General features: G+C 39.8%; 1 protein-coding gene across 20 annotated transcripts in view; it reads left to right on the top strand.

Moving 5' to 3' along the window:
• FREM1 (FRAS1 related extracellular matrix 1) overlaps window positions 1-25,172 on the top strand; it is a 199,704-nt gene that overhangs the window by 122,367 nt on the left and 52,165 nt on the right. For 14 of the 20 annotated variants that reach the window (XR_008424201.1, XR_008424202.1, XM_053907946.1 and 11 more), the window contains 6 exons: window positions 628-824; window positions 5,139-5,361; window positions 9,606-9,750; window positions 13,592-13,733; window positions 16,567-16,762; window positions 21,357-21,621. Coding sequence is in view for 16 of the 20 variants with exons in the window: in XM_053907946.1 (XP_053763921.1) it covers window positions 628-824; window positions 5,139-5,361; window positions 9,606-9,750; window positions 13,592-13,733; window positions 16,567-16,762; window positions 21,357-21,621 (1,168 nt within the window). In the remaining 4 variants the exon portion in view is untranslated. The other 6 variants (XM_019415467.2, XM_053907957.1, XM_053907948.1 and 3 more) reach the window with 5 other exon arrangements.

The following is a 25,172-nucleotide window of genomic DNA, read 5'->3' as shown; positions in this document are numbered from 1 at the left end:
TACGCATTTGGCCTGTGACTTAATGCTCAACATAGAGCATTAGAGAGAGAGAGAATCCCACGAGGAACAGTGACAGGAAAGGAGAGAGAATCCTGAAGTGGGGCTTGAGCTCACTCGATGTGGGGCTCGAGTTTACCTGATGCGGGGCTCAAGCTCACCCAAAGCGGGGCTCAAGCTCATGAACCATGAGACCATGACCCAAGCTAAAGTCAGAGGCTTAATCAACTGAGCCACCCAGCACCCCGAGATAGTCTTTTTCTTATCCAAGCATAATAAGAACTGTTTATAGGAGCAGTGGTTTTAATCAAGGGAAGGTCTCTCTTAACGTTCATTCTAACCATATAAAGAATAGTCATGAAGTCCCTACACATCCTGGTTAGCAGTTATCATCTTTCTGTTCTCCATGCAGATTTTAATCCTTCCTTATGATTTATGGATATCTGTTTTTTGTTGATGGCTGACAGATATTACAGCAGCCCCCGATAGCTGATTCTTGGGTCAACTGCAATGATCTCTTACTTGCTTTTCTTTGAAATAAGCTATTGTGTTAAGGATTAAGGATCAGTAGGTTGGGAAAAAAAAAAAAAAGTTTTTCTAATTTACCTGCTCCGTGTTGGTATGCTCTAGCTTCGTTCCAGTGGAAAGACATGAAGGCTTTACACATTAACTATGTGCAATCCAGACATCTGAGGGTGGAACCGACGGCTGACCAGTTCATGGTGTATGTCACAGATGGGAAGCAACGTTCCTTGGAGATACCGTTTCACGTTATAATCAACCCCACAAATGATGAAGCTCCTGACTTTGTAGTGCAGAATATTACTGTAAGAAAGATACCAGAATTTTCCATTTCTTTTTTTTTTTAATCATTTTCTGATTTTATTTTCACCTAGCTCATTTACATTGGTCCAGGTGTCCTTAATACATTAAGTTGACTAGAAATGGGGAGAACACTAACTAGATTATATAATGCAATTACTTGAAAAACATGGGTCTAATAATAATGATGGTGATGATAGTAATAATTGCTAACATACAGAATTGCATCAATGCGATTACAGTTGCATATATATTATATATGATATAATATATAATATTTTATATATATATATATATATATATATATATATATATATATATATATATGTTAGATGGAGTTCTTACTGGGTTGTAGGTACTATTTCAAGTCCTTTACATGTGTTCATATTGAATACTCACAGTAGGCTTTTAGGGTGATGCTATTGTTATTGCTATTGAGTAACTGAAAAAAATGAGGCATAAAGAGGTTAGCTTAGTGGCCCAAGATCCCAGGGCTTAGAAATAAGTGGCATAAGGAGTGGTACATGGGAAATTTGCACCCAGGCAGTTTGATTTCCATAGCATGTCCTCTTAACTAATACTGTAATGACAAGGACTCTTAATTCACATATATTAAGGCATCTTTTTATATAACTATTTATAAAAGTATATGAAATGAAAAAACTATAATTTGAATCATGCTTTTTATGTAGTTTAAAAAATATTTTTATGTGAAAATGTTTGTTAGTTTTATTTAAAAATTCAGATATATAGTTAAAATGGCCATGATATCACTCCACAGATAACACCTCTTGTCTTTAAAAACATGGTAATAAAAATATATAGTTATACAAGTTAGAATATTGAGAAATATACACAATGAAATATGACAGTCTCTCTCTTCAACAGCCCCTACCCAAAGCCACTCCCCATTGACTGCATTTTTAGTAATCCCTCAAAAATAATTTGTGCACATGCCAGTGATGTGTGTGTATGTATGTGTATATATATATATATATATATATATATATATATGTATAATATATGTGCAATTTTTCTGTATGTTTTGCTTACAAATCAGGGATCGTATTATACCTACAAATCTCTACTTTAAAAAAAACCTACTTATGTATATTGGGAAACTTTTCATATTAGCATATAATCTTTTAAAACAATTCTATTATTTATATATGATTGTTTAATTCAGACATACGTATAGCAAATCTTGATTAAATGGATGAGCACAGGCTTTGAAATAAGACGGACTTGGGTGTTGCTGTTTACTAGTTGTGGGGTTCTGGACAAGTTATTTTTTCTTTATGCTTCTCTTTCCTTATCTGCAAAATGTGCATCAAATCCTTAAGGGGTAGCCATGATGATCAAGGTGGCCAGGCACATACTAGACCCTTAGTAAACAGGTGCCATTTGTATTATTGTTATTATGTTTGTCATCTTTTTTTCAGACATTTCCCAAAGCACATATGATCTATTTTGAAACCATTATCTAGCCTTATTTGTCACTAAAAATTATCAAATTCTGAATACAAAAGTCTTTATTTGATATGCATTTTCTTTTTTTTTTTTTTACATTTATTTATTTTTGAGAGAGAAAGAGACAGAGCACAAGTGGGGGAGGGGCAGAGAGAGAGAGGGAGACACAGAATCCGTAGCAGACTCCGGGCTCTGAGCTGTAAGCACAGAGCCCGACGCGGAGCTCGAAATCACAAACCATGAGATCATGACCTGAACCAAAGTTGTACGCTTAACCAGTGGAGCCACCCAGGTGCCCCATGGATATGAATTTTCTACTGATTGTTCACAGTATATGAGAGTCACCTCACAATGAGATTTGAGAGCCAGCTCCTGCCCTTCCTCTTCTATTGGCCATGGGTTTCTCTGGAGAGTACTTCGGTAATTGAGAGAGAGGAAAAACTGTATAAATGATTCCTTCTGTACTTAACTCTACTGTTTTGTATCTATCTAGGGTTGGAGTTTCTGAAATAATTAAGCCATTGGGAAATTGTCCCTTGCTCTTCTCTAAAGTAATCATGCTTCTTACCTGTGCACTCCTTAGAGAAGCTGTTGAAGAGTAACAAATACAGACCTCCATTGTTATTGGCAAAGCTGGCTTTAAGCTTCAAGTGACTTTGTTTTTGTTTTTTAATTTTTTTTAATGTTTATTTATTTTTGAGAGAGAGACAGAGAGAGACAGAGCATGAAAGGCGAAGGGGCAGAAAGAGAGGGAGTCACAGAATCCGAAGCAGGCTTCAGGCTCTGAGCTGTCAGCACAGAGCCCGACACAGGGCTCGAACTCACAGGCTGCGAGATCATGACCGGAGCTGAAGTTAGACGCTTAACCGACTGAGCCACCCAGGCACCCCCAAGTGATTTTTTAAAATAGTCATATTTATTTTGCTTTCTTGTGGAAAAGTATTTCTCTTGTAGACAGTCAAGCTTGATCAAGTCAGGATGCAACTTGCACAAAAAAATGAGGTTTTAGTTTAAGATATTATAATCCATTTCAAACTGCTCTGCAAGTAAGCTTCTGCATTTTGTGTATATTGATCTAAACCTTTTATTTACAATCTCAGTCAATGAAGTGTACAAAAAGGAATCCCAAATGTTTTCAATGGAATTTTTCAGTCATGTTGTAAAGTAATTTATCATTTTATAAATGAGAAAGGTTGCCATAGAGTGAGTCCAAGAGTCTTAAGCTTTAGGAAGAAGGGTAATTAGAACATATTTTAGGTTGCTTTATTAAAATTCTTGGAGAAAAACACAAGTTATCATGAAAGATAATTTCATAATTATATCATTGCACATTAAATTATGATGCCATCTTAGTCCTTAATAAGTAAGACCAGCGGCGCCTGGGTGGCTCAGTCAGTTGAGTGTCCAACTCTTGATTTGGGCTCATGGCATAATCCCAGGGTCATGGGATCGAGCCCCACGTTGGGCTCCACACTGAGCATGGAGCCTGCTTTAGATTCTGTCTCTTTCTCTCTCCCTCTCTCTCTCTCTCTAAAATAATCAAATCAAATAAAAAATAAAATAAAATAATGTAAGGCCAGATACAAAAAAATCAGCATCATTTTAGCCCAAGTATCAGAATGGCAAGTGATTCTTCTTCATCCAAGTGCCGTGGAGACTTGTGGCAGGAAGGCTCTCTCAGTAAGAGAGGCTGAAGAGAAAGGACATTTTCACAAATCTAAGCCATATGTATCCTTCATGGCTAACATGCCCACCCAGCCATGAAGACATTCCTGGTCTCCTCCACCCTTTTACACTTCTTGTTTAACCATGTTTAGTAACACTAGATATTTTCTTCCTTGCAGTATAATTATGGACGGAGCAGCCTTCACAGTCTCATCTACCTTTAATTTTTTAGCATATTCATATCCTCACAGCATGAAGCACAGTGCATCGCAGATTCCCGATAGACTTCTGTTAAATGTATATGTTCTTCTTATTTATAGCTTGCTTTATTTCAAAATAGGGAACAAATATTTCTTTTTTCTCTTTATTCTCACTATGGGATGGGAAAAAGATCAAGACAGCTAAGTACCATGTCAAGTTCTAAATGGCTGCATCCTACCTGAAATGAAAAACATTCAGTTCTCTTTGTCCTTAAAGAATGATTAAACCTGAAGTGGGAGGTGGGGGTGGGGGAGGGAGTTCAGGAAAATTAGAGGCATGAGGATTGGAGAGAGAGGAGGGACCCAGAATTAAAATAAACACCATTATGCTTCCAGAAGCATCCTTCTCAATTGTTGTTGATTGCAATTGAAATACAGAAGGTCTTCCCACAATGACCAAAATTAGAAACCTAGCCCCCCCACCCCCGTGTGAATAGCTGATATTTGTACTGTTTCTAAAGCAGAAACTTAAGAAATATGAAAGCAACGAGGTCCAGGAGGTGAAAATAACAGATTAGGTTCTGAAGGTGAAGGGTCTACAGTTACTTTTACAACTGAACTCTGTAAATTCCAGAAAGCAAACATTCCTTTGATTGCTTTTTCCCTGACCTTTGAATTATGCGGGGAAAAATTGTGTGTGTGTGTGTGTGTGTGTGTGTGTGTGTGTGTATCCTCTGTCCTTTATGGAAATGAATAAAATGCTTTGAAGTAAGTCTTCAGAGAAAACCGGAGAGGGATTAATAAATGTATTCTTTTCTTCCAAAGTCATGTTAAACAAGCCATTTCTTTTTAGGACTCATTACACACAAATTTCGTAGAAATTTTTCAATAGAATATCTTAAAATTAGTTCTTTTGGGCAATTTCCTAGCAGAAAGACAAATTTTATTTCTACACAACTGAGCTTTTGACTTGTTTTTGTTCAGGTGTGTGAGGGTCAGAGGAAAGAGTTGGATACCTCCATCATCAATGCTGCTGATCTAGACGTTCCCAAGGACTCCTTGCTGTTCAGCATCACTCATAAACCACGCCATGGCTTCCTCACCAACGGGATGCTTAGCAAAGAGTTTCCTCCAAATAAGCAGCCTGCCAACCCCAGCCAGAGGCATGAACTTATTCACAGCTTTTCCTTGGAACTTCTCAAGAATGGTATATCACGTTCCACTTCGTTTCATTTGTTCTTGTTGATTTCCTAATTTAGCCCAGAAAAGATAATAATAACTCACAGGAATAAGAAGTGAAGAAATGGCCTTCAACTACTGTATTCATTTATCTCTCAAGGGTTTTCTCTGGGCTCTGGATTAATGTAGGGCATGAAGCCTCGGCTAGAGAGAATGGGTAGTTGAAAAGGAAATAAAAATGTCTTCTTTCACTTTGGGAGCATCAATAAAAATGATACTTGTGATTTGGGGTATTTTAGCTCCAACTTTTTCATGTCATAATGAAAAATTCCTTTTTAAAACTACTGAGATCATGGACCTAAATTTGAAGAGATTTGTCTGCCAAAATTTCTATGTTTGAAACGAATATAGAACCACATATAATAACTCATTATTCTCCGTGGAGATAATTTGTTCTTTAAGGAAATGACACGTTGGAATAGCAGCCTGAATTATTTTTTAATTGCTCTTTCTAAAAAATCAATTTTATCCCATTTTCCGAATATAAACACACTTTTGAATATTGGAGAAAAGGATGGTTCTAGAATCACTGCCTATTCTCACTCTCCTTCCTGCCTTCACATATCGTTTCCCCAACCTGAACCCCCTTTGCTGGGCTAGCCAACACTGTGCCTTCAGAACCAGGTGACCTCTGACCTCCCCGTGGAGCACCCCCTCCAGGACTCCAAACTCTTCCCTTCCTGTGCTGGTTTCGTCTCTGGGCCGGTTCAACAGTTATTCTGTCTGAATTTTTCCCTTCCCCAACCAGGATAAGTGCTCTGCCTCCAAGTTTATTATGCAATAGTTGTTCAATGTCACATTTGAACTTGAAAAGCTAATTCATATATTTCTTAGTTTCTATCAATTGCAAAGAATGAACTCCTGGCACTTAAGTTGATGATATGACCGAGTTAATAACCATGTGTATCAAATAATACAGTATGTTGTGACAATAGTTTTTTTCAAATTTAAGACAAAGGAAAAGAAATAATTATTCAAATTTTGCTCTCAAGAAAGTCTGTTTTCTAATTAGGTTAAATATTATTTATTATATTCTTAGGTTAAATAAGTAGGCAAATTGTGTAAGTTCGCACTTATGCAATGATTTTGAAGAAAAAATAAAAACAGTTTACATGAATTAATCCTTTGGTTAAAAGCTTGGTGGCCTTCTCAGAGACTGGATTTTCATCTTTATTCTTGATTCAGTTAGGGCTACATTTGGTTTAAACTTTAGTATATTCTCACATACATCCCCCACCCCCAACATACAGAACTTACAAAACTGCTACCACCTTATGTAATCTGAGGTTTTTTCTTATCAATTATGAGAAACTTCTTAGTTTTTATTTATTTATTTTTAAAAGCCCTTGACTTTTTATTTTCTTTAATTAAAATTTTTAAAAAATGTTAATGTTTATTTTGAGAGAGAGAGAGAGAGAGAGGGAGGGAGGGAGGAGGAGGGAGAGACAGTACGAGCAGTGGAGAGGGAGAAAGAAAGAGAGGGAGTGAGAGAATCCCAAGCAGGCTCTGTGCTTTGAGCGCAGAGCCCCATGTGAGGCTCTATCTCATCAACCGTAACATCATCACCTGAGTGGAAATCAAGAGTTGGACGCTTAACTGACTGAGCCGCCCAGGTGCCCCTAAATTTCTTACTTTTCAAATGTTGATTGAAAAACATGGTTTGTGATAACTCCAGCTTTTCATTGTATGGATTTACTGTCCTCTCCTTTCATGCAACTATCTTCCATTTTTAAATATGCAGATAGCTTTTCATTTCTTGAATTTACAAACTACACCTAAACATATCTTATGTCTATTTTTGTAACATAAATCTCAGTCCACATCTCATAGAATTTTTTCGCATAAAATTTTATAGTGAGATTATTTCGTAAAAAGAGGTGAGCATTTATAATACTTTGAGGGAAAAAATTGCCGTTGCATGATACGCACGACCATGCCTATTTTCCTAATCAAGAATGAATAGTTTTAATAACTTGTGCAAATGTGGTAGTTGATAACAGTCTCTTATTGTGATCTTATTTTGAAATTCTCAGATTATGAGTAATTTACCATAGTTTCATGTCCAATTAACCATATATGTTTCACCTTTTGGAAACTGCTTGATAGTGTCCTTTGCCCATTCTTCCATTGACTTACATTAACTTCTAAGAGATCATTAAATATTTGATATTTCACATTTTTGTCACACGTTACAGACAAGTTTTTCTAGATTTTATTTGCCTTTTAATTCATGGTTTTTAAGTACAGAAATCACAAACTGTAAGTAGTGAAATTTATCATTATTTTCCTTTACATTTTCTTTCTTTTGTTTTTATAATAGGAAGACATTCGGCATTCAGAAATAAGATATAATTCACATGCCATAATATCTATCCATTTAATTAAGCCTAGGATTCAGAGGTCCTTAGTATATTCATCATCATGATCAATTTTAGAACACTTTATCGTCTCCTAAAAGAAATACCATACTCATTAGCAGTCATTCTCACTCTTTTCTTCCTCAGCCCTTGGCAACCAGGAACCTATTTTTTGTCTCTATAGCTTTGTCTATTCTGACATGTCGGAATCATATAAATGGAACGTATGATCTTTTGTAACTGGTTTCTTTTATCTAACATAATGTTTTCAAGATTCGGCCATAGTGTAGCACAAGTCAGAACAACTCCATTCCTTTTCATTGTCAAATAATATTCCATTGTATAGACGTGCCACATTTACTTGATCCATTCATCAGTTGATGGGTATTTGGGTCACTTTCACTTTTGACTGTGAACGTTCATGTATGTATACGTTTTTTGTATGGATAGATACTATCATTTCCCTTGGGTTTGTATCTGGAGTGGAATTGCTGCGTCATGTGATAACTGTGTTTAATATGCTGAGGAACTGCCAAACTGGTTTCCAAAGTAGCTGCATCATTTTATATTCCTACCAGTAATGTGAGAGTTCCGATTTCTCTGCATCCTCACCAATGTTTGTTATTGTCTATCTTTTTATCATAGCCGTCCTGGTGGGTGTGAAATAGTACATCATTGTGATTTTGATTTCATTGCCCTAATTGTTGATAGCGTTGAACGTCTTTTCATGAGTTTGTTGGCTATTTGTCTATACTCTTATATCTTCTTCGGAAAAATGTCTACTCAAATCCTTTGCCAATTTTGTAATTGGGTTGTCTTTTATTATTGAGTTGTAAAAGTTCTTATTATATTTGGAATAGTAGACCCTCCCTTATCAGACATATGATTTGTAAATATTTTCTCCGGTTCTGTGGGCTGTTTTGTGCTTCCTTGATAGTATCATTTTTAGCCTCAAATTTTTAATTTTGTTAAGATCTAAATTATCCACTGTTTTTGTTTTGTTTTGTTTTGGTCACTTGTGCTTTTGGTATCTTATCTAAGAAACCATTACCTAACTCAAAGTCACAAAGATTCATTGTTATATTTTCTTCTAACAGTTTTTCTAGTTTAGCTCTTACATTTAGGTCTATTATCTATTTTGAGCTAATGTTTGTATGTAGTGTGAGGTAGGGATCCAACTTCATTCTATTGCCTGTGGCTGTTCAGTTGTCCCAGTAACATTTATTGAAAAGACTATTCTTTCCCCATTGAATAGGTTTTGTTCCCCTGATGGGATTCAGTTGATTGTAAATTCATGAGCTCATTTCTGGACTCTCCTCTATTAGATTAATCTATACGTCTATTCTATAACAGTTACACATTGTCTTGATTACTATAGTTTTGTAGTAAGTTTTGAAAATGGGAAATGTGAGTCTCCAACTTTGTTCTTTTTTAAGATTATTTTGGCTGTTCTGGTCTCTTGAATTTTCATATGAATTCTATGTAGGTTTTTTAAAAAAATAGTTTTATATTTAAGTTTTGATTCATCTAGAATTTATTTTGGTTATTGGCTTGAGGTAGGTATCTAACTAAAATTTTCTCCAAGTAATAAACCATTGTTTTCATACAGTTTATTAAATAATATATCCTTTCCTCACTGATTTCTAAATAAGAGCCTTATCAAATACTAAAGTATTTAAATACAATTTTTTAATGAACTAAGAGGGCAATCTTACTTTATAAAGCAGTTTAATTTCACCCTATGTAGTGATTAATGAACTCTTGCTGATACCAATACCTTGGAAATTAAAAGAGATTATGTGTGTTTCAGAATGGCTTAATCATAAGATTTACTTTCTTTTTCCCCTTCTTCCAGGAATGAAGTTGATGTATGTGCATGATGACTCAGAGAGCCTTGCTGATGACTTTACAATACAATTGTCAGATGGGAAACATAAGATATTAAAAACGATTTCAGTAGAAATCACCCCAGTTAATGATGAGAAACCAATGCTGAGCAAGTAAGCTACCTGAAGAATCCTTTTCAGATGCTCTAGAAAATTCTGAAGTCTGGAAGATTAGGTGCAGATGTAATGTGTGTCTTCCAGAGAGCAATGAGTCTTTGACAACTCCTGTCTTTCACAACTTGTCCCAACTACTCAGACACCTAGAACCATGAGTGCAAATGTTAGTTAATACAACATCTCCCTAACAATTCTTAGGTACACCCGTTAATTATTTGATTTCCGTCTAAAAGTTCTACTTAGTTGTAAATAATTAAGAATGACTGAACCTACAATATGGAATGAACGGTGTACCAAGTATTTGAACACATGTATATATACACGCACCTGCATGCGCACACACATACCAAAGTGCAATAGATGTGTAGATTTAACTAGAATGTGGTCATATTAACTGCAGACAGTCCTCCCTGTGAAATTGATCACCCTTTTACCTAAGAGTGGCTGAGGGAAATATATACATGCCATTTCTATCATCATCTTGGTATTTCAGTATCCACCAGTCCCCTGTGTTCCATATGGATCAACTCTCCCCTGCTACCTGATATCAAAGTGATCACTTAAATGATCATTTAAAAATTCTGCGCTGATAATAATTGCAGACTGTCTCAGTATCTCCCTCTGCAGTTGATCAGTTTGAAAATAGGGTACAGAGGCTTCATCAATTATATTTCTATAGTTCTAGTCATTTCTCTTATTACCAGCACTGTACAAGGGTAAAACTTTAGAAGGCTCAACTTTCTCTAATGCTGGATGCAGAGAAGTGTCTGCTTCTTGGGACCTCTTTGACCACTTCACCCCAGTATTCAACGGTGCAGCAGTGAGAGGCATTGTGTAGACAGTCCTAGCTTTTCGCAGGAAGTGAATAACTTCCTAAAAATGTGTAAACCCCCAAAGTCTCCTCCACTTTGCAGAAGTGAGGACCTCAAACAGGTCCCTTCTCTAGCCTGCCATTCCTTCGTGGGCCATCAGTAAGGTCCTTGAAAATCATCATGGGAAAAACTGATGATAGTTTTTTGGAGGGTTGCATCTCGGACGTGAGTTTAACTAAAAGTATTCAGAAGAAATTTTCATTTTCTATTATATAGGTGGAATGTTGGACTGGCATGACCTTGATTTATAAAAGTGAAAATATGAAGGGTATTGTAGTAATATGAATCCTCTGTCTTGATGACCTCACTGCATCTGAGAGGAAGAAAGAGAGATTAAAAACTAGTGTTTATTAAGTGCTTACTATGTGACAGACACTGTACTGGATCCTTTTACAGAATGTATTTCCTTAAATCCTCGCCAGAATTATGGGAAGTAGGTGTCATTATCCTTACCAAGAAAACTGAGACCAGAGTAGTAAAATAACAGGACACTCACTCACCTCTGTCTGACTTACTATTTCCTGCTATGTTCTTGCCAATAAACTGCCTGGGATAGTTCATCTACAGAATTGCCAAATCTCCTTCAACTCTCTTCCAAGTCCCTTCTTTTCTTTTCTTTTTTCCTTTTCTCCTGTGGAGCGGTATATTCCCCCTTCTTTCCCTTCCTTGTGTATCCTTGGGTGGGTCACCTTTTGCCTCCTCCCAGAATGTGCTCCATTATTTTTTTCTCTCACATCGTTAGTCTTTCCCTTTCCGTTCCTTCTGCTAACAAGGACGGGATGTAGTTAGTGGTTAAGAGAGCAGATTCTGCAGCCAGACTGCCTTGGTTCAGCCACTGACCAGTTGTGTGGCCTCGAACTTGTCACTTAACCTCTCCCGGCCTCTTTGTCAGCCTCTTTGTCAGTGGGGATAATAACAGCATCCTTTCCACAGGGTTGTAGCAAGGCTTAAGTGAATTAAAAGACGCAAAGGTGCTTGAAAGACTGGCCAGTACCTAGTGAATGCTCCTGAGTGTTAGTTATTACCATTATTGCAAGCAGGTATTCTCATCCTAAAAAACTAAAACTGCAAAGATGACCCAGTTCCTCATTTATTTCAGTGCCAAACTATTTGGAGGAATCAGCTTGTGCTTGCTTTGGCCATTTCTGCCCAACCTCCCCCACTTTATTAAAGCTGCTCCCTTAAAAGTTACCCTGGGCTTTCCCAACGAAACGAATGGCTCGTCTTACCTTGCTGGACCTCGTTAGAGCATTTGGCACCATTTCTTTGATAATTCCTTTTAGATGCTGTGGTAGATACTTTTGGTTCTCTGGGTCATGCTCTCTTAGCCCCCTGGCCCCTCCCCCCACTCTGATTATAGTCGCTCTTGTGGCAGAATGTACCACACACACTGTTGGGGCCGCTTTACAAGTGCCCTCAATGTGTCACCTCACTTGCTGTGTCGCACAGGGATTCTCTGAAGCAGCACTGGCTCATTCCGCCCACGTCCAGACACCGCTGAAAGCACTCTGATGGTAGCTCGTAGCCTGTGGGAGCTAGTGGATGAAATAAATGTCCCACACTTCCATCCTTCAGCAGTACAATTTGAAGCATATTCTACATGATTCTTCAAAGGACCCTCAGGAGCACTGAGCCCCATTGCTGGAAAAACAGCTTTTGTTGCCTTTCCCTCCTGCCCGGTCTCACTCCTCGCCTCTTTCTCTTGCTTCCTGGGATCACTTCCCAAATAAATTACCTGCACCGCAGTCCTTGTCCCACACTCCCTTTCAGGGTAACTCAGACTATGACATAATTTCTTCTCCTTTGGCCCCTCTGACATTTAATTCTGACACTTTCTTCCTGCCAAACTCCTTACCTTCTTCGTCACATTGGCTTCCTTCCTGAATTGATTAATCTGTTTCTGTCAATGGCACCACTAATCTCCATAAGCAACCAGTCAACTGATTCGTGAAGCTTCTAGAGTAATGGGATTAATATTCTCTAGGAAAGAGGTGAGTAAAAATCCCTTGCTACTGCCAGGGAAGATGTCAGTCCTGGAGAGGGTAAGAAAGTCACCTAGTAAGAGTGGTTAGAACTGAGGTGTCTGGGCTCTGGCTTCTCAGCAGGGACACAGAAGGCGGTTGGAATGCCGGCTGGTCCTTTAACTGCATCCCAAGGAAACGTCCGGTTTTTATTGGAAACCAATCTGTCAAGTTGGACAGAGTTTGGCCAAAAGCTAGAAACACAGGTGGAAAGAAATCCCTTCCTCACTTTGGTGAGACCGGGGCAAATGGCTATGTCGGCCGTGGAAGGAATAGCACCAGAGAGGACCTGAGAACCACAGTAGAGGCGTTTATGGTGGACACAGCAGCCACCTTCTCTTCAGGACACCACGGGCTAACCTGGCCGCTGGAGCACTTGGAAACGATCAGTCGCTGTGAAGAGAAAGCTAGCTACTCAGAACGTCACCAGGGGATGGGGGAATGATGTCCAGGGCCGTGGATGGCCCAAGTGTCACCCAACTCATACTGGTATTTCATAGAGGGTACCAGAACACCCGTGGATAAGCCATTTAATCTCTTTACGTAAGTTTTTGTTGGTGAAATTAGAATGATAATACCTTGGCTACTTAGGTCCTGAAGCTGTTGTGGTAGCAGATGAAATATCAGACACCAACCCACTTTATAAGAGAAATTAAACATAAAATTGTGAAGTTCAATGCAGGTTAACCGTTAGAAGGATTTAATTACCTCATTACCGTCTTCATCGTTGCCGACTGATTGTCTTTTTAGGACGTTCAAGTGCAAAGGGAAATGAGAGCCCATTTCACAAGTCCGACTCATCACTGGATGAGTCCACATACGTGGGATGTGGACTATCATCCCCTCATTGTTGAAGATTGGGAACTGTAATAGTCATTCCGAATGACCCCTGTGAAAGCAATGCCTTCTATTTTCCTGTCAACCTCGACATCTTCCTTTTTACAGGAAGGCTGAACTTACAGTGAAAATGGGTGAAGCTCGAATTGTTTCTAGTGCCATTCTTTCGGCCATAGATGAAGACTCACCCAGGGAGAAGATTTACTATTTATTTGAAAGGCTTCCCCAAAATGGGCAACTTCAACTTAAGGTTAGTGGCCTTTTTACTTTTGTTTTTCAAAACTAATCTGGCAGGTATAAATTTTCTTAATACACAGATTTCTGTAACTGAATTTATTCTCTCACAGCCATCTTTTGCCCAGAGGTAGAGAATTTAATTTTCTTGGTTTGGGGTGAGCTCACACTCTACTCAGTTTTCTTTACTCAACTGAGGGTATATTCAACCAGTAATAAGGTTCTTTATTGTTCCTTGTCCCCTGGGATTGTACTTAAATTTTGGGAGAGGGGGTTACTGGGGTAAATCAAATTGTCTAATTTCTGGTGAGAGCCAGGCATCCTTTGAGATATCTTAATTCCCACCACATTGAAAACGTTTGTAATAAACTACTCTGAAGAGCAGTTGTTGTGGATATTTACAATCTGATTCTAAAGTTCATATGGAGAGGCAAAATACGCAAAATAGTGAGCAAAAAGGAGTACACAATTAAAGTAATCACATTACCTGACTTCAAGACTTACGATAAAGCTGCATTAATTCAGTTAGTGTGGGTTTGGTGAAAGAACAGACAAACAGATCAGTGGAACCGAATAGAGAGTCCAGAAGTAGACCCTCCCAAAAATACAGTCAGCGGATCTTTGGCAAAGGAGCAGAGGCAAGACAGTAGAGAAAAGATACTCTTTTAACAAATGGCGCTGCTCCCCAGTCTGATTCAGACTGTGTGCATGACAACCACGGAGTAGCCCGACACAAATTATGGATCAGTCACTTGAAAAGGTCACTTGAGTAATCCATCAAAATGTTTATTTGAATGATGGATTAAAGCCAGCAACAATAACCACCAACCATCCCCAATGTGATTATTTGACTGAGTGCTTAACTCATAATAGTCCTAGAAGAGCAGCGAGGATTCATTCTTCGTGGAACAGCTTGATTGTCTTAGATTGTAGGCACCATAGAGAATCCGAATGAAGAGCAATCGCTGATTCACTTTGAGGTACAGCTGTGTCCTTATTTCATTTCAAAGAGTAATGAAGCAGAAATACAGTGAGAGCTCACACATTTGGGTAGTATGGGAACTGAAGTGTTTTGGGTGTGTGAAAATCCAGATGGGTCCAGGTTCCCGGTACGGCACCACCGAGTCTCCCAGCTCCCTTGGGGTGTTCCAAGTCTCTTCAAGACCCGGGACCAGGACTCTAGGATTCCTGGACTTTCTCAAGGGTTCTTCTATTCTGGTTGACTTTCCTTAGCTGGCCCCACCTTAAGCCTGACTCTCTTCCTCTTTGGGGGCTTGCAAAGATTTTCATCAAATCAAAGCTGGCATTTGGGAGGGCAGATGGGGAATTGTATGGAGATGGGAGATAGCAAAAGAGATCTTCTTCTGTATTTGCTTTCTCAGAAAAGATTACAAGAGAGAAAAGTTAAATAGAATTGCAGGCTGTCCAGTTTAAAACTCCAAGGAGACTGTTTTAAAAAATGAAACTTGGGGCGCCTGGGTGGCGCAGTCGGTTAAGCGTCCGACTTCAGCCAGGTCACGATCTCGCGGTCTGTGAGTTCGAGCCCCGCATCAGGCTCTGGGCTGATGGCTCAGAGCCTGGAGCCTGTTTCCGATTCTGTGTCTCCCTCTCTCTCTGCCCCTCCCCCGTTCATGCTCTGTCTCTCTCTGTCCCAAAAATAAATAAAAAACGTTGAAAAAAAAAAAAAATGAAACTTGCGGGGCGCCTGGGTGGCTCAGTCGGTTAAGCGCCCGACTTCAGCTCAGGTCACGATCTCGCGGTCCGTGAGTTCAAGCCCCGCATCGGGCTCTGGGCTGATGGCTCGGAGCCTGGAGCCTGCTTCCGATTCTGTGTCTCCCTCTCTCTCTGCCCCTCCCCCGTTCATGCTGTGTCTCTCTCTGTCTCAAAATTAAATAAACGTTAAAAAAAATTTTTTTTTTTTAAAATAAAAATGAAACTTGCAAACAGATCTTAGGTGGAAACACATAATGAGCTTGGTTGTTACAATATAACTAACTTTCACCCAGTGAGCACTAGGACAGAACATACCTCTGTAGAAACATCAGATGAGCAGAAATATTAAAGAGGAGGAAACTTGATCAAATAGGATAGAAAGGGAAGGGGTAACACGATGAAGGGAGGGCAGGACAAAGCATTTTTTGCTAGGAACTGAGAATCTGTGGAATGACGTGTCAAAGGAAAGAAAAAAAACAAACAAACAAGGTTTCACATTTTTATTTTAGTCTCTTAAACCAGACAAGGAAAAGCACGAGATAATATGGTAGAGTAAATTTGTAAGATGACATTTTTCTTGAATTATGTCAAGTAACTTTTATGAGCTATTGTTAGGGAAAGCTAACTGGGAGTAAATACATCCATTCTATTTTTTTTTTTTTCTATTTCAGATTAGTCCAGTGATAAACAAGTTTGAAAAAAAAATAGGTTTGATTAATTGTACAATGATAGGACCTAGGGAAAAAAAAAAAGGAAACCTCAAATGAAACACATTTAATTTTTAAAGAATCAATTTCAGAAGCTCGATTACCCACCTGCTCTCATTCATTGGAATATTCAATCAGCTATGATTGCTTATGATAAATACCTTGGAAGTGGCACTGCTGTTGAATTGCCACACGACTGTCAAAAATCCTTTAGTTGAAGGTAGTTCTTTCCCCAAGGTCTTAATTTGTTTTAATATATTTCTTTGAAAGGAAAAAAAATAAGGTAAAATGGCAAAAAAAAAAATTGCATCTGGAGATTCCCTGAAATATCATTTATATTGGAGGTTTACAGGGGACATGGAAAATGTCCACTAACACAGCTTGGAAGGAAAACACCACGGGCGGCTGACTAACTCTGGCACCTTTCAGCTAGGGAGGGACTGGGTCCCTCTCCACCCTGGCATGAAGTGCACTCAGGAGGACGTCGATCTGAACTTGTTGAGATACACACACACCGGGGCGATGGACTCCCAGAACCGAGACAGCTTTACCTTCTATCTCTGGGATGGTGACAACAGGTCACCGGCATTTGACTGTCACATCACCATCAAGGATATGGGAAAAGGTAAAAGCATCTCTATCAGGGTTATTGGTCCGAACTGAGCTGCTGGAAGCACTGAAAGGTTTTCAACTACCTTCCTTCTTTCCTTCCTTCTCCCTCCTTCTGTCTTCCTCCCTCTCTTCTTTCCTTTTTGCCTTCTGTCCTTTGTACCTAAAATTCCATCATTTACGATTTGCTTCTTTGACTCCTCACCCGCTTTGCCTGGGAGCTACAGGTTTCATGACAGAAGTCCTTCTATTTGTTATTTTTAGTTATTTTAAAGAGCCTATTGGAAAGCCAACCTTGCCCACAAGATGGCTGCACAGGCTGCTTAAAACAGTCAGGGTTTTCTGCTATAAGTGAAAGTTTACCAACTCCATGTGATAACTCTAATTTTATCACCCAGAAGTGAATTATTACTTGAAAATGAAGTTTCATGGGAAAAACATTTCCAATATAATAATAAAAAAGGAAATATAAATATATTTTAAGGTTGAAAAATTATAAAAAGGAACTTTGTCATCGAAAAGGTTAGGCTGTTGCTCTTTTGGCCTTGAAAGTGCTGATACAGACTCTTTTAGGGGCAAGGGAGAGCATGATGAGATACTAAGCTTCTCTTGAATTAAGCAACCATTTGTATAATAGGACTCAGCAGTGTATAAATGGTAGCAGGAGGAAGGTGAAAAAAATACTGGAAAGGAAGTTCAACAGGGCAAAGTGTAAGCCCTTTGTGCCTAGCTGTCACTACCCCATAATTTTGCTTAGAGTTTAAGTCTTCACTTACTGGAGGAACATTTCTTGTTCCTCTGTAGAGTCCCAGAATCTCTGTACTTCTAGGACCAAGCATATTCTCGAATCTCCAGTACGTTCTTGAATGACCGAATGCTTCCTTTTTTGCCTTGCTGCCAGGAAGCTCTGAGTGCGGTGTAAACCTTACATCGTGTGTGATAGAATTACAATTGCCCTGAACCTTTTCTCTTTTTAATTTCAGTCAGCTTGATTGATTTTAAGAAGTTTTTTGGGGAACATAAAATAACATATTTCATTTGCTTGTTTCCTGATCATAAAATACGTTCCTTGAAGACGTCCAATAGGTAACCCTCAGATAAGCTAGACACATTTCTTTCTCTCTGCAAAAGTAAGGCTACTGCGTTCATCATAAATATATGTCCAGGCAAAATATAATGCAAGTACTCTATCAGTGCAGACAGCTAACGTATTAGGACAGCCTGCCCTTGGCTAAGCATGGCACATTCTTGAGGGCGGAGGACGGTTCTGTCCTACCCAGCCATCTAGGGTTTTTTTCCAACCGGAGATTCCTTCATCTCTGAAGCCCTCGGAATCCCTCTGGAAGTGAAACATGAAGGGAAATGAGAGGTTGCCTGTCCTAGGCATGGAAGTGCCTGTCTTCGACACATCCCAGGGGCGGAATCACAGTCATGCACCACATTAAGAGAGGCCGGGCAGTAGAAACTCTAAGTGATGTGCCCAGGATGGAGAGGAAATGAGGCTGGTGAGCCCCTGGTCAGTCTCTGCTATGACTGACATGGGATTCTCTCATCTTTTTTAAAGTTTACTTTATGTATTTTGTGGGGGGGGGTGGGGCGAGAGAGAGACTGACTCTCAAGCAGTCTCCACACTCAGTACGGTGCCCCAGGTGGGGCTCAATCCCATGAGATCACAACCTGAACCGAGATCAGGAGTTGGACGCTTAACCAACTGAGCCACCCAGCTGCCAATGTGGGATTATTTTCTTTCTTCTTTTTTTTTTTTAATTTTTTTTTTAACATTTGTTTATTGTTGAGAGACAGAGAGACACAGAGCATGAACGGGGGCGGGGGGGGGGGGGTGTGAGAGATGGAGAGACACAAAAATCTGAAGCAGGCTCCAGGCTCTGAGCGGTCAGCACAGAGCCTGACGCGGGGATTGAACCCACAAACCGCGAGATCACGACCTGAGCCGAAGTTGGACGCTTAACTGACTGAGCCACCCAGGCGCCCCGGGCTTATTTTCTAAAAGGATTTGTGAACACTTGTATCAAACAGATACATTACCCTATCAACATTTGCCAAAGTTCCGAATTTCTTCTCTTTGTTTTTTTTTTTTTTTTAACATCATGATATGTTTTATATATACACAGTGTTGTATTCTTATTTTATTTATTTATTTATTTATTTATTTATTTATTTATTTGTTTATTTATTTATTTTTACCTAGTGTGAGTTTTCTCAAGTTGTTAGCATAACTTTATGACCGTAATTGTTCATCTCTAAAGAAAACTACACTGAATAATCACACGAAGCCATAAATCTGATATTGAGCATTTGCGTTATCTCCACTGGGGAGCGATTGTAAATAACATCAGGCCTTCCATTGGTTCTGTGTCTTGTGGTTCGCACACTGGCAAAAGTGATGTGGAGATCTCTGAGAGACACTTAAAGGGACATGGTCTGTAGTTGGCCCCAAACCACACTCTGCCATCACAGTGCTGAAAACCTGTAATGAGGGTAAGCCCAGATGCTCCTTCCGCTTCTACTCCTTGGGTCATTTTTGTGTCCTCAGCTTTGTTCATTCTTCTGCTCCCTTGATATGTTCTTCTTGACCCCCATGGGGCAAGCCTCATCTGGGACTCAGGTTTCGATTTACAGTTAGGATGGGTTTTCATTCTCCATTGCACTTATGTTGGATAGCACGTTGAGTTAAAAGCACAATAATAGACCAAAAGACCAATTTTATCATCTGAAACAGAGTTTCTCAGTCTTAGCGCTATTGACATTTGGGGATAGAGAATTCTTTGTTGTAATGGACCTTCTTGGGCATTATAGGAAGTTTAGAAGCATCTCTGGTGTCTACCTATTAGAAGCCCATAGAAACCCCCAGTTATAACCACCACAACTGTTTCTAGACATTGCCAAATGTCCCCTGGAGGCCTAAACTGCCACTCATTGAGAACCACTGGTCTAGTTGTACCTCCTTGATATTTTATTTTTTTTTTGTTTCCTCATGAGACTGAATGTCTTTTCAAATTTTATTGGCAATTGTGTTTTTAAATTTAGAAATGGCTTGGCATTTACTTCACACGTACATCCTTTTGGACATTCATTCTTTTCGTGCTGATATTTAAAAAAAAAAAAATTTTTTTAAAGTTTATTTATTTTTGAGACAGAGAGAGACAGAGCATGAACGGGGGAGGGTCACAGAGAGAGGGAGACACAGAATCTGAAACAGGCTCCAGGCTCTGAGCTGTCAGCACAGAGCCCGACGCGGGGCTCGAACCCACGGACCGTGAGATCGTGACCTGAGCCGAAGTCGGACGCTTAACCGACCGAGCCACCCAGGCGCCCCTCGTGCTGATATTTAAGAGCTGCGATATCGTACAGAAAAGCAGCAAAATAATCTAGGGTTCAAGTTTGTGTTCTTGAGTCAGATGGCTTGAGCATAAATTCTATCTCTGCCTCTTATTACATGTATCATTGTTAGCAAGTTGGTTAGCATTTCTATACCTTAGTTTCCTCATTTAGAACCTGGGGAATATTATAATACGCTACGTCACAGTTGATGTGAAGGTGAAAAAGCCTTACCCCTGTGCCTGGCACAAAGTAGAAAGCTCAATATCTGTGTTGTGATCATTTTTTAAATGAATGAGGTGAACAAAACTGGATTATAATCCTTAGTTTGTAAAGCTGCACCATTAGTCCCCACATGACCCTCTTCTACGTCACTCATTTATACAATTCGTTCGCTCATTCATTTATTCTCTTTGAAATACATAATACGCTCCTGTGCAACCGCCATACAATTCAAGGACTGGAACATTAACAGTAATAAACACCTACCTATGTGCTCTTCCCACCCTCCAGAGAGAACCGTCCTCCTGAATTCTGTGTCCATATTCTGACTTTTGTGTATGGTTTTCTGGGACGTGCTCAGGCAGCTAACCATCGTCAGCAAGCTACGTCTGTGCTGTTGCACGTAGCGGTAGTTCACTCATTTTGCTACCGTACACGATTCAGCTGTCTGATTAGACTCTGGTTTGTTTACATATTTACCTTTTGCAAAGGCATTTGGGTTGTCCCCAGCACTTTCCATTGCGGCAGGGTTGCCCTGGCTGGCCTGGTCCACGTCTCCTGGGTGCCAGAGCGCGCATTTCTCCCCAGGACACAGCTGGAGTGGAATCAGGGGGTCAAGACGTCTGTGACTATTCTACTCTTTACAAAATAATGCCAAACGTGTGCCAATTTACATTCCTACCAGAATCGTGTGCAAGATTCTACATCCTCTTCAACGCTTGGTATCATCAGAATCCTAAACGTTTGCAAATCAGGGAGTTACAAGATGGTTGTAACTTACTGTGATCTTGATTTGTGTTTCCACAATTATTTATGAGACTGACCTTCTTCTTTGCGTCTTTATTTGGCCATATGTGTTTCCCCTGCTGTGTCCTATCTGCTCTTGTCTTTTGCCTCATTCTTTCATTACTCACGATTATATAAACCTTTCTATGCCATATTAGTTTTGATTTCTGCCATTTGGCCTTTGCTTTTAACCTTTACCTTGGACTTTTTTTTTTTTTTTTTTTTTAATTTGGGTCTTGACCGCAAGCTCTTCTGCTCTGCAGGCGACATTGTCATCCTTGCAAAACCGCTTGTGGTGTCTAAAGGTGAGCGAGGTTTCTTGACGACCACCACTCTCCTTGCAGTGGATGGAACAGACAAACCCGAGGAACTGCTCTACGTCATCACTTCCGCTCCACGGTATGGCCAGGTCGAATATGTCCGCTATCCTGGAGTCCCCATTACAAGCTTCAGCCAAATGGACATAGCAGGACAGACAGTCTGTTATGTACATAAGAGCAAGGCGGCTGTCTCCCATGATGCCTTCAGGTGAGCCCCAAGGAAACTTTTCAGAACCCCTTCCCTGGGTGAATGCTTAGAAAGACAAAAGGTGGCTGAAAATAAGTTCTCTTCCAACTCTGGTATTGTGCTAGTCTTCTACTGCCGAGATGCATGAAAATATGCAATTAAAAGGACAACGGCAAAGCAAGGTATTAGGGCTGTCGTTGACAAATAAAGCACATCTAAATGCCAGCTTTCTAGGAGGAATGTGAAGACCGGAGATCCCAGGTAAAGAGAGACATAGAAAACGAATTTACTGCTTTTTTGGAGTATCTTTTTCTATCTGAGGAAAGGTATTTAGTAAACATTTGGCAAAAGCAGACACTGCCTTTTGACACGATGTGTTCCAGGAACTATATCATAAATCGTGTTGTCATAAAGTGGATCATGTTTCCCCATAGAAACAGTGTTATAAGGGGGGGGGGGTGCTGCTGTGTACCCGTTCAAGAATTCTGTATCAAACACATCATTGGAGTGAAAAACAATCTGGTGCAAAGACAAAGATCCAACATTAATGAAAGTCTGCACTCATTTAAAATATTGAAATCTGTTTCCAGTCACATAAAGCAAGACAAACTCTAGAGAATTTAGCAGTTCTCAAAGCTGGCTGAACTCAAGGTCCTTGATAGAAATCCAGGTGCCCAGGCCTGGGGTGAGAGTCTAGAAATCTTGGACTAGCCTTTGGAGGAATCATGCTACATAGGCATTCCTGAGTTTTACCAATTAAAATGGAGGCCCTGAGGGCATTTGCCCATATATGAAGAGCTTCTGACACCCGGTACAATCTTCACCATGTCAGAATACAGCCTTCAATGGGGCGCCTCGCTGTCTTCAGTCAGAAGAGCATGTGACTCTTGATCTCGGGGTCGTGAGTTCGAGCCCCACGTTGAGTGTAGAGATTGCATAAAAATAAAATGTTAAAAAACAAAAAGGATACACCCTTCAAAAGAGCACTGTCACTCATGTAAATGTAACATACTCCCATGTTATTCATTGGGTTCCCGTAAGTTATCAAGTGCACTGATACACGCATGCCCCAACACTACTCTCCTCTGCCATACGTTCTCTCTAAATTCAATATGTCTGCTATACTAAACATTGTTTCAATGTCAGGAAAGATGACTTTGCTTGAGATGACTGGGATAGTCAGCTGTTAAAAAATTGGGGGAAGTTTGAACTAACAGAATCTTTTTTTTTTTTTCTTTTGACAAATGTCCTTAACAAGCAGATAATCGTTTGGTTGATCAATTTCTAAATAACAGTTCCGTGTTTGAGTGTTGCTAGGCACTAGCCAAAGCATCATATGTGTGGATTCCTTTTTTTTTTTTTTTAATTTTTTAACGTTTATTTATTTTTGAGACAGAGAGAGACAGAGCATGAACAGGGGAGGGGCAGAGAGAGAGGGAGACACAGAATCTGAAACAGGCTCCAGGCTCTGAGCGGTCAGCACAGAGCCCGACGTGGGGCTCGAACTCACAGACCGTGAGATCATGACCTGAGCCGAAGTTGGACGCTTAACCAACCGAGCCACCCAGGCGCCCCAGTGTGGATTCCTTTTTATGCCGGTTCTTTTGCTCCGGAAGTGGTATAGTTTTAAGACCACTCTGCGGTCAACTCACACATCCTCCAGTGCTCTGGTGTCCTGTTTGTGAAAGGGAATGATGTGCATAGTACGTGTTTCATGGGAGTGGTGGGAGGTTTCAGTGAGTTTATGCATGTAAAGTACTTATAAAAATATGTGGCACACAGGAAGAATTAAATAAGTATTAGCTGCTCTTATGGTTATTATTATTATTATTGTTATTGCTACTGTTATCATTATTTACTATATTCTTTCCTTGGCTCCCTTTTTCTGCCAGTCTTTACAACACCAAGATTATTCTTGAAGGAGGAAAGAAATGACAAAGAAGAACAATGATTGTTCTTTTTTTCCTGGTTACTTATAGAGGTTGGGTGCTTCTTGGCTTAATTCATGTATAGCAGATTCAGGGCCTATAATTTTACACCCATTTCTGGAACGGCTTGCTCCTTTCCATTCCCGCTTTCCCCAGTCAGGACTCATGGGACAGTTTGCTGAAGACATTAATGACTCTTTGGAGAAGCCAGTGACCCTGCGGGAGAAGCCAATGAGTGAATGCATCTAGATGTCCAGAAATCAAGCTTAGGTATTAATCAGATAGTGGTGATGAGCTGCAAACGGAAAAAAAAAAAAAATGTCTGTATGGGAGGATTGATGATACTCTAAAATTTTCCTAATTCACAGCCATAGAAAGTCATACTAGATGACATTTTAGAAATCATTTATCCTAGGGATTTTTAAAATATCTAGATCTTCAAGAGATTTACCAGGAGGATTGATAAAAACACATTCTTGGCTCTCACTCCAGAGAGGTGACTTTGCTAAATCCAGTCTTGGGTCAGGAATCTGTAATTTTAAAAGCGTTGGGGATGGGGGGGGCACCTGGGTGGCTCAGTCTGTTAAGCATCCAACTCTTGATTTCAGCTCAGTTTCATGATCTTGTGGTTCGTGGGTTTGAGTCCCGTGTCTCAACAGTTTTTAACTGTTCTCCCATGTTTTTTAACAGTTCTTCAGTATTAACTGCTTTCCTTTTCAGCAGACAGTACTGGTTAAAAGGGGTCCTTTTAAATACACTTATTTAAATACAAGAGCGACTGATATAAAGCAAAACAGTTAAGTCATACGAGTACAGGTACTACAAGAATATGGCAAAAAGGTGTTGTTTGAATGACTCAAGACTAGGAGAGAAGGGTTGGAAAACATTGATGTGTAGGAAAGCTAGTATCGCTTGAATACCCGCAATACGTCAGGCAGGGTACTAGACTCTTTTTTGTCTCTCCTATCCTTTAAGCCTTACACCACCGTCTCGAGATCTCGAGATGATTTGTTCCCATTTTTGGCATGAGAAAACCAAGGTTCCAAGAGGCATAGAGAGGCATAGAGGCATAGAGAGGCATAGAGAGTCATAGAGGCATAGAGGCATAGAGAGGCATAGAGAGTCATCTACATGGACATAAATGAGTATCAGAGCTGAATTTGGCCTCAGATCTCATTTTGAAGAGATTTCTCCATTGTACCAAAACTTCATGGAGAATATGCACCTGTGGGAAGAAATCTCCTCTATGTGTCGTTCTGATGTTTGGCCAGCAGTCTTACATATTTATGATGGAAGAGCCTAGCATCTGCCGAAGACCCGTGTTTTAATCTTGTCGTTTCACCAGCCCGGCCGTGGGCTGCCGTGGTGTTTGTCAAGTGGAGCTAAACCAAAGCCGAAAGTCCGTTTTAATGAAAGTGTGACTGTGGCGCTTTTTAAAATATGAAACACACGCAGCCAATCTGATCACCTAAATTTACGTTGCTTGCTGTTGAACTTGGCAAGGAATTTGGCTGGGTAGAAGAGGGAAATTCTGCGGCAGAGGATTTTTCCTTTCCCCCTTCTCTTTTTAATGGAAGATACGGCAGGATTAATGAAATGGGGGAGTTTAATGGTCAGGTTTTACCTTCTGCAAAAGTATTTTGT

This window comes from Panthera pardus, unplaced genomic scaffold (assembly GCF_024362965.1).
Source record: "Panthera pardus isolate Hobbes unplaced genomic scaffold, ASM2436296v1 HiC_scaffold_20, whole genome shotgun sequence".
Classification (NCBI taxonomy): domain Eukaryota; kingdom Metazoa; phylum Chordata; class Mammalia; order Carnivora; family Felidae; genus Panthera; species Panthera pardus.
The sequence above is the reverse complement of the archived record's forward strand: the minus strand, read 5'-3'. Positions and strand labels throughout refer to the sequence as shown.